The following is a 10,781-nucleotide window of genomic DNA, read 5'->3' as shown; positions in this document are numbered from 1 at the left end:
ATATGCTTTAAAGATACAACAAGTATTTGAGAACAAAATTAGCCTATCTGAGAGAAGAGTGTGGCTAAAGTACTAGAACCTTTCAAGAATCATTAGGTATACAATTGAATACTTATAATTGAATATTACAATTCAATATAAGAATTTCAGCATGAAGGTAATAAAGATACAGAAACAAAATGACTTTAACTATGGACATTTTATGTACTGTAATAAGGTGTATTCAATTTAATATTTTTGGTTGGCATCTATGGAATCTTGCTTCCTTTACATCAAAAGTTACCAATTTGGTTAATGTACTGCAGGTACAGTCCAAGTAAATTTTATTCAAGAGGAATGGCATGAGAAATAGGCACCAAAGATTTACAGAAGCTTTAAACATTACAGAACAAATTCTGGAAGAAAATACATCTTGGATTCCATTTTGCATGTAAACTCTATTAAAAGGAGGGAAATTCTGTTTACTGCTCTGTCCCTAGTGCTTAGAACAATGCCTGGCACATAAAAGGTACCCCACAGCTACTGAAAGAGGTAAAATATGCAGAATATCATTACCTTAGAAAGGGAGAAAAATCTTCAAGTCACAGTATGCAAGAAACAGATGAGTTAAGTTGTAAAATATTTTTTATTGTAAAAACAGAGTCAACAAAGGTTGACAATGCAAATGTCATCCCAGATTTCCCCTTGGTTCTTGAATTTGCTGGGTTCCTATGTACCAGAAAGTCTCCATTAGCACTTCTCAGGCTTCATGGTCTTTTTGAGATATGTTGATTAATTATACTGCAATTATACTGTATATATTGCTTGGAAACAAATGTCCATATGATATTAAAACAAACAAAAAAAACTGTTGTGGCTTTGTTTCACATTTCCTACAGGGAAATCTATGTATCTCAGATGCTTTCACAATCTAACAGTAAAGTTAGTGCCTTAACCAAACCCAAAAATTCTCCGTCACATTACTGAATCAAACAGTCATGACATCTGCAATATATCCAGATTTAAATATTTAAAAACACAGAAGTTTGGAATTTAAAATAAACTTTAGGCTGATTTCTTCATATTTGAAAGACTGTAGTTATTTGCAGCATACAAATGGAGAGAATAGTGCAAAACGCATCAAGTTTTATATGATAAATATACTTTCAACCTAAATGGCTGCCTCAAAAGCAAAAAGTGAAAAATTACTAATTCTCAAAAGCAATCTAGGCTGACTCAATGAAGTTTACAATTTAGAAAGATCAACTGCTACTCTATTTCTATAGATTGCAAAATGATTTCAGAAACAGATTAACATATAATTGTTTTACAAAAATAGAAGTATCATTTGGGACTTTACAAAACTTTATAAAATATAACACTATATTTGCAAATTCAAGATAGTTTCGCACTGAAATAGACAATACTTCCACCAATATAAGTCTAGTCAAACTTAACTGGTCCGTCTTCATCATTCTTACACATTATTTCTTCCAAGTCTTCAACCCAAGTAGATCTATGCTCTATCGTGGGATTTTTTTTTTTTTTAAAGAGATTGTTTAATTTCAAAAGTTTTGTAAGATTTCTCATTCTAGAAATAATGTTAAAGCAGATGAATGTATACCTACAAATATGCTTTACTAAAAGTAGAAACTAATGCAGTGTGACAATTCTGTATTTGATAAATTTCAAATCAAATCCCTAAGAATGACAACCTATTAATTTAAAATATATATTTGACAATTTGGTACCTATAAAACATAAAAATATAATCACAACTATTTTATGGAAAAATATTCATATAGAATGAAGAAGCTCTAAATTTAGTTATTTGTAGCTTGCAGATGAGAAGTATTTTCTAATTATACCCATTCATAAACGCTCATTTTATCACCTCAAAGAGCACCAGTGTATTTTCAAAACAAACTAAAAGTGAGAAGGTAGGGGCTTATTTCATGTAACAGTGCTATTATGATAAGGCACCACTTGGTATACGAAAAAGCCAAACAAAGTATTTTCAAATCACGTTTTTTTGTTACTGGTGTCTTAACCATTACGTAGAATGGTTAGGAAAAAAGCTAATAATATTAGCTAACTGCGTTATACAACTTTTTCCATCATTTTTTGCTTTTAGTATTTCCATATAACAGAACATATAGTAAACATCAATGTAATACATGATCTGTTAAAAAAAAAATCTTTTCTCAACCTTCCAACAAAATAATCTAAAATTAAACAAGAATAAGAAACCAAAAATTTATCTGGTAGATTTGCAAAAGTCTATCCCTGTAGAAGAGCGGGGAGTTGGGTGGGGGTGGGGAGACAAAATGACAGGACCTATTTTCTATAGAATATATCGAGGCACATAGGTTAAAAGATTCTCAGGCAAATTCACGGCTAGAGCAAAACTGAGAGAAAGCTCAGAATTCTATGTTCCCCCAGAGCTGATTTCTCAGGTAGTCACACCCAATTAAATATTTCAAAATATGTCCTTAGTCACTGCTATCATCATCATCATCATCATCAGATACATCATTTAAAGGAGACTTCAATGACTGACTGTAAGAGTCTGATCTAGTAGGCTGGCACGTGGCCATGTCCCCGGTGGAAAGCAGGTCATAGCAGAAGTCACAAATCCGCACAGGCTTAGAGGACTGGCTTGGAAGAAGAAATCTCTTTTCAGAGCAGGGCCCACAGACAACAAAACCACATTTGCGGCAATGGTGACGACGATTAACAGGTGTGAATTTTGCTTTCTGACAACGCATACATACAGTTGCCTCAGAGTCAGGAACCCAGACAGCAGCATGTTCATTACTGGGTGTCTTCCCACTTTTGGAGAGTAAGTCAGTAACACATTTATTTATGTGATTCATCCATTCTGATTTCTCAGTGGCAGTGGCAGCATAAACTGCAAATGATTTAGTTGGTGTCTTGATAAGCCATCCATTCCTTAAGTCTCCCTCATCTTTGATGGAATCAATAGTGACATTTTCCAGGGGAATAATATGTTGTTTGTTATATTTTTTCTTCTGGATGACAATATTGCCATATACAAGAATATCATTAAATAAGAAAAATTGCCTTGCTTTGGGCTTTTTTCTGCACAACTTAGTCAATACTCCTTCTCCAATAAGAACCCTTCCTGGTATAGTTAAGGGTTGACCAGCTGCTCCAAAACAGTTTTCTACTATATTTATACGTCTAGTATTTGCTTCACTGTTTGCCAAGCGATCCACCATCTTCTGCTAGTAGCCTTTGGGGGAAAAAAAAAAAGAAGAAATTAGCACATAGAAATTGGAAATTCATGTAAGTTAAAGATTATATAACCTAAATTTAACAAATCCATACTTTTACTTATAGGCAAAATACTCCAACAAAATTGCTTCCCTCTAAGAAAATCACAAAGCATACAAAAAAGGTTAACCATCTCAATATAGCACTATACTACTGAATTAGGTACTTATAAAAAGCATAAACTTCTTACAGACATAAAGGAATAAGCAACTGGATGATAAATAGAAGTCCTCTCTGCAAAATAATAATCCCAGTCCCATGAAATTTAATCTCAGAGGGGTTCTGAAGAAGAGGACCAAATTCGGTAAAAACTAAGAGAAATTAATTAAGCTATTACCATTGAGCTAAGGCCTTATTCCTCTCATCTGGATTACCAGACTGTCTCCTGATGTGTCTCCTTGCCTTTGGTCTTGCCCCATAAATCAATCTTCAGGCAGTGATTTCTCAAATGCAAATCTCACCATGTCATTATTCAAAAGAACTCCCTTTGATCTACAAAATGCAGAATTTTTAGCATAGCATATAAGGCTGTTCATTATCTTGTTCTTGCTTACCCTCTTAGACTCATCAGAAGTCACTCTTCACCTCAAACTTGTTCTAAGAATATCCTACTATTTACAGTCCATTTCATCACACATGTACCTTCTCTTATGCTGTCGTATATCCTTTAATACTTACTACTCACAGCTAACTCTTACTGATCCTTCAAGACTCAGTTTAGGTTATATCTAATTCAGAAGTCTCCCTTAAACTCTATTAGACTAAATACATTCCTCTATGCTCTTTACATTCCATGTACCTTTTGGTTTCATTCTTACCAAAGGATGAAATCTGTCTCTTTCAAAGGCTGCAATGGAACCTAAAAGACAGAGGCTATCTGATCTTTACCTCCGAAAATGACACCCTCTGGCACAGCAAAGGTGCTCAAAAATGTTGACAAGAACATTTTGGCATTTCATATTAATCTAATCTTAAATGACCATAGATTTAATCTCTAGATCCAATACTGACTTCATTCAAGTCCTTGAGTTGTGCCCTATTTCAAACTTACTAACCTAATACTACCACAACCAAGTCATATTAAAGAGGAGCATTTAAAGTTTAAAGAACACAGTCTAAATTCCAGTATTCAGTTCATAAATTGATGATACTGTACCCCTTTTTGGTCTCCATTACAAAGATTCTGATTATTCCTGAATTTGTCTCTCCTCCAATCTTGGGTCCTTATAAAGCTCTCTTGCCCTCCACAAGGGTAGGCTCTGCCCTTAAAGTTGTTCCAAAGAATTTATATGATAATGCATGGCTCCAAACTGTGATGACTTCTTTTTCTAATTGCAGCAAATGTGCCAACCAATTAAAGGTCTACTGTTTCATGCACAGTGCGTCACAGGAGAGGAAATAAAAACACCTCATGAACACTAAAAGAGTCTCAATCTCATTCATAATTCAATGATATACAACATTAGGATATTTTTTACTAATCCGATTAACACAAATTTTTTAAATTTCCTAAGATGAAGTACTACTGAGGATACAGGGAAACAGGCACTCTTGTACACTACAGAAAATATGTATACTCACTGATCTAAGTATTTTATCTAAAGAAATTCCAGTCGAGTGCATAAACATATGTGCAAGTATATCCAACATAGCACTGTTTGTAACACACACAAAAAAGTTGGAGAAGCTCCAAATGTCCACAAGAGAAACTGGCTGAACAATTTATGATACACCCATAATAATATGCTAAGTATATGTTAATAATGAGATAGGTCTAAATATAGTGATATGGGAAAATGCTCAAGATATTTAGATGGGGAAAGAGTTGAATGTCATAATCTCATTTGTTTCAAATATATACTGTGTTTCATCAAATCTAAGATACTATAAGACACATCCTCGTTTTATGTGCCACTGAAAATGAAAATGCTGACAATTACATCATGGCATACCCCTGATTATATGACACCCCAAATTGAGACATCAGTAAAACATGTTCATCTTTACACACAGTGAAATATGGTTTAACATATAATCATAGGCACTTATAAATATGTAAGCACACACATAGAAAATAAAACTAGAAAACTATATAATGTCAACAATGGTTACTTATCTCTAAGAAGTACAATTATAGATAATTTTCATACTTTAGACTATCTTCAAACATTCAACAAGTATTTATTTTGTTAATCACTGATCTAGGTGCAGGAGAAAAAATAATATACAACACATGCAATGTCCTTGCTCAAGGCTTACATCCTAGCTGGTGAAAAGGGAAACAGAAAACAAAATCGAGAACCAAGTTGTAAATTAATGTACTGATTTTTTAAAGTGATTTTTTAAAAAATGTTTATTTTTGAGAAAGACAAAGACAGCGTGAGCAGGGAAGGGTAAAAGAGAGAGGGAGACAAAGTAAGCTCCAGTCTCCGTGCTGTCAGCAGAGAGCCCAACGCAGGGCTTGAACTCACCAACCATGAGATCATGACCTGAGCTGAAGTCGGATGCTTAACCGGCTGAGCCACCCAGGCGCCCCTTAAAGTGATTTTTGAAAAAACAACTAAGAAGCTACTCAGACTAGATGGTCAGGGAAGGCCTTTCTAAAGTGGTATTCTTTCAGCTGATAAGGAGGAACTAGATACACAGACATGAGGCGTGGAGATAGAGAAGTATATTTCAAGCAAAAGAAGTAACTGAAGAAGAGATTGGTGCTTTTAGAGAACTGAAAGTATCTATTTATTCCCATCTAAATCAACTGCAGATTTTACTTCTTTGGACATACAGATATTAATCAGCTCAAATGCAGTACAAACAGGTTTCCTATTATTGCTACTACTGGAATTAATACCATCCAAATTTGTGCAATACTTTTTACATTCATTATTTTCTGACTTTAATGGTCTCAAATTCCTGTGAAGTAATTAAACAAGTTTTTACATCTTCCAAAGAAGCATCTAATAATATTTGCTGAAATGTGAGCTGAAGGAGAAACTAAGGCACAAAGACAGACATTCAATAATGTCCAAGGCAAAACAGCCTGGAAGTTATTCTACTCATTGGGAGTCCAAGCACCCAGCTGAGCATTGCATGCATTACTGTATATCCTACTCAGGGCAACCTTACAATAGAAATGCACTATTAGCTCCATTTTATAGATGGGTAAACAGATATAAAGGAGTTAAGAATGCTGTCCAAGGCTGTCACAGAACTGGGGCTCCAATGTGTTTCCTCTGTGCAGTTATCAGTATATTATGGTACACTAATTATTCCTTAAGGCTCCATTGATTCTACAAGAATTAAGAAAGCTATTGCTAACCTTTGGACCTTCACTGCAAACCCTAAAAAAAAGAAAGAAAAGAATACCAACTGGGAAAAAATAACCTGAAAGGACAAGTCATCATACTTTATTTAGCCAGTCTCCTGAATGGATCATTCTTCAAATTTTACAATTTTAAGCCTGAATCTCTGTTCATAAATCTTGCCCCATTTAAGAATGAAGAAACAAAAGAGATGTTTGGGCATCATTAATTGATATTTGGCTAGAACAAATAGCTTTCAAAGTTTGACAGTGACCCACATAAAAAATACATTTCATACTGCAGGATTACAAATACATACTCATAATTCTTCCAACTATAAATAATGTATTCTGTTATCTTCATTTATTTTAATGATAGTTGCAGGCCCACTTGATTGAGTTCACTAATGGATTGTGACCTATATTTGAACAACAATGAACATAAAGACCTCTCCATTATCCCTGTTGGTCCTAAAATATTTCTGTATGGACATGAAGAAGGACATGAAGAAGGGAAGCACTGAGCTAAAAAACCCAGGAATAGACAAATGCCCTGTGTGCACAAGCACACACACAATACAGAAGTAGTTGGGTATCCAGCAGGGACAGCACATAGAGGGATGGGAGAATAGGGGGAAGTCACCAAAAGCAAAATCAAAGTACCACTTTTAGCTGGATTACTGCTAGGTACCCCAAAGCAAGGTTCTTTGGTAAACTGGATTAGGGTACTACCCTTTCACTCAGGGCCTAAACAAGGTCTCTGCCTTCCCCCAAAGCCCAAATTCAAATTTACCAAGAGCACAATGAGGTGCCTCAAGCAGTAAGAACTCTTAAAGACTTTTGTGAGAATATAGAATGTAAGATTACTCAGCCAGCCAAGGAAGGAGTCCTTTGCATAACTTACTCAATGAGGGGCACAGAAAAAGGACAAGACAACTCTAAGACATGGCCTAATTAAATTTTTATCTACTTTTCTTAGGAAGGAATACCACTGACTATAGGAAGAGTTAGGAAGAAAGCTTCCCCATCCTCTTGCAGAGATGATTTCTTTAGAACAGTTTTCAAGAAATAAAATTACTTGGTCAAAAGGCATGAATATTTAAGGCTGTTACCTTTTACAAAATTTCCATTCTGAGAGGTAACACCGATTTACCAAGCAGCACAATGACTGTACATACCTAATCTTGTCTCACATATTCTCAAAAATGTCAGCAAACTAGATACCAAAAATGGCATGTCACTCTATTACTTTCATTTACTTTTTTTATTTAACATTTATTGAACACTTTTTAGATGGCATTCTTATTCTCCTCTCAGAGCAGAGTCTACTGAAGGAGAAAGGCAGTAAACGATTCTGAAAGGTGAAGTGCAATGAAGGAAATCAGCAGGGTGTCAAGATACAGGGAAAAACTCATTTACTAAGTAATTCAAAAAGGGTTCACTGAGATGGTGCAACACACTGAGTCTTAAAGGATAGGGAGGTCAGCCATGCAAAGGACTTAATACTACGGGCAAAGGTCCTGAGACAAAAAATAATATACTACTTTTTTTTTTTAGTATAATTTACTGTCAAGTTGCCTAACATACAGTGTATACAGTGTGCTCTTGGTTTTGGGGGTAGATTCCTGTGATTTATCACTTACATACAACACCCAGTGCTCATCCCAACAAATGCCCTCCTCAAATCCCATCTTTTACTTTTAATTTAATTCAGTTTATTTCAGAGCTACCTAGTGAAGCCAACCACTTTCTAAAGTGTTTATTAACCACCCATATTTCTAAGCTTGTATATTTAGGAATTACTCATTTGTATGAGTGTTTCACACATAAAGGCTATTAACCCATTTATTTCTTTGCTTTTTCTAGTATATTAAACTGTATTTTATGGTGGTTGACACAGAGGCAGTTTTATTTCTTTTTTTTTTTTTTAATTTTTTTCAACGTTTATTTATTTATTTTTGGGACAGAGAGAGACAGAGCATGAACGGGGGAGGGGCAGAGAGAGAGAGAGGGAGACACAGAATCGGAAACAGGCTCCAGGCTCTGAGCCATCAGCCCAGAGCCCGACGCGGGGCTCGAACTCACGGACCGTGAGATGGTGACCTGGCTGAAGTCGGACGCTTAACTGACTGCGCCACCCAGGCGCCCCGAGGCAGTTTTATTTCTTAATTAAACTTAGACATTTCCCTTTGTGAAATTACATTACTCCTAAGCTCTCCTTATCCAGATATCAGGTGCACCTACAGGTTTCATCTGCTATTAGAAAGTAGAGCCTTCCCAGGAAACCTTTTGTAAACTGAAAAGGCTAAAAGCAAAAAAGCAATTCCCATTAATTTATATGGAAACATTTTTGGGTGTTCCCAGACCAAAAAAAAATCCCCCACTTTTAGGCTTTTCTGATACCTTAGGACAAATGTTGCTAATGGATACACAAAAATAAATCAAGATAAAACACAGATGCATTACCTAAGACACAGTTCAAAACTATGGTGGCTTGATGCAGAGATGCTGAACTCCAGGAGAGGAGCTTGGTGGTGCCACTGTCACTGCTCGGGGTATGTACTAACTCTACGATGGCTCACTGCAAAACAAATACTATTTTCTTTCTTTTCTCGTTTCTTTTCTCTTTTTTCTCTTCTTTCTCTTTCTCTATTTTAAATGTTTATTTTTGAGGCAGGGGAGGTATAGAGAAAAAGGGGGACAGAGGATACAAAGTGGGCTCTGCAATGACAGCAGAGAGCCCAATGCAGGGCTTGAACCCACAAACCGTGAGATCACGGCCTAAGCCACTTAACCAACTCAGCCACCCAGGTGCCCTTATTTATTTACTTATTTATTTTAATTTTTAAGGTATCTTTACACCCAATGTGGGGCTCAACCTCACAACCTGGAGATCAACGGTTGCATGCTTGGGGTGCCTGGCTGGCTCAGTCGGTAGAGCATGCAACTCTTGATCCTGGGTTCATGAATTTAAGCCCCACATTGGGTATGGAGCCTAGTTAAAAAGAGAGTGAGAGAGAAAGATGCATGCTCTACTGACTGAGCCAGCCAGGTGCCACAAAACAAACACTATTTTCACTTGTTTCACCTTTTTTTGTAAAAATAAAAATCCACCTTGGGTTTCTTTCAGCCAGTGAACAGAAGTACTAATGTAGGTCTTTCATAAAGTTCAAAAAGTGGGGGATACCTGTATTTATTATCTATGTTTATGATATGAACTTTACGTGTTTAATTCTGTTATCCATCTGAAATTTATTCTGACATAGGTAAAAATTCCTTTTTTCTTTTTGAACATTTGCATTCTAAAAGAGCTAGCCAACTGCTTTAGAATGGCCAAATACTAAGTGACCTCAGGTTTCCTCACTTGCAAATGGGAATAATAGTAGCAACAGCTTTGTCAGGAAGAGGATTAAATGATAACGTATATAAAATGTTCAGCAAGTAGTCAAAAAGTGGCAACATTTATTAATGGTATTAATCTAAGCTACTGATTTACAACACCCTCTTTATAGTGAACTTTTATATATTCTAACATCTGCTTCTGGGCTGTTTGGTCTAATCCATTATCCTGTTTTCTAATTCTTATGTGATTACCATGCATCTGGTAGGACTAGTCTAGGCTATCCTCATTACTTAACCTTTTAAAAACGTCTTACCTAATCTCCTCTGTTTATTTGTCCAGGTGAAATCTACTAGGAGAGTACTTCCCAACCTTAGCTGCACACTGGAACCACAGAAAAGCATTGACTTTCAATATACTGGAAAAAACCAACCATCTCAATCTACTAAGTTCAAAATACCCCTTTTGTTATATTTTAAGCCATTTTATGACTAAGTTATAGAAATAAGAATAAAGGAATAAAAAAAAAAGATTTTAAGAACAATCTTTATAAGACTTTAAACAGCAAATTTCTTATCCCACATTTGTTACTGAAGGTATATATATATATATATATCCAAAAAAGCAACTAATTGCTCATAAGTTATAACACCTGAGTCTATAATATATTCATTTCTTTTGTAAAAAATTTAGAAAACTATTTTTGGGAGAGGGAGAAGGAGAGGGGGAGGGGGAAGGGGGGAGGAGGGGAAGAGGGGGGAGGAGGGGATGGGGGGGAGGAGGGGATGGGGGGGAGGGAGGGGGAGAGGGAGAGGGAGAGGGAGAGAGAGAGAGAGAGAGAGAGAGAGAGAGAAACAGAGTGACAGA

At 35.9% G+C, this 10,781-nt stretch overlaps 1 protein-coding gene across 6 annotated transcripts in view; it reads right to left on the bottom strand.

Moving 5' to 3' along the window:
- Window positions 1–606: 606 nt before the first annotated feature.
- PLEKHF2 (pleckstrin homology and FYVE domain containing 2) overlaps window positions 607–10,781 on the bottom strand; it is a 28,802-nt gene continuing 18,627 nt past the window's right edge. For 4 of the 6 annotated variants that reach the window (XM_045454172.1, XM_045454169.1, XM_045454171.1 and 1 more), the window contains exon 2: window positions 607–3,235. In XM_045454172.1, the coding sequence (XP_045310128.1) occupies window positions 2,472–3,221 (750 nt within the window). In that variant the 5' untranslated portion in view covers window positions 3,222–3,235 and the 3' untranslated portion in view covers window positions 607–2,471. Of the gene's footprint in view, window positions 3,236–3,613; window positions 4,348–4,432; window positions 4,747–10,781 lie in introns of those variants that run through there. The other 2 variants (XM_045454173.1, XM_045454170.1) reach the window with 2 other exon arrangements.

Source organism: Leopardus geoffroyi, chromosome C3, assembly GCF_018350155.1.
Source record: "Leopardus geoffroyi isolate Oge1 chromosome C3, O.geoffroyi_Oge1_pat1.0, whole genome shotgun sequence".
NCBI classification, from domain to species: domain Eukaryota; kingdom Metazoa; phylum Chordata; class Mammalia; order Carnivora; family Felidae; genus Leopardus; species Leopardus geoffroyi.
This window is presented reverse-complemented; position numbering and strand designations above follow the sequence as displayed.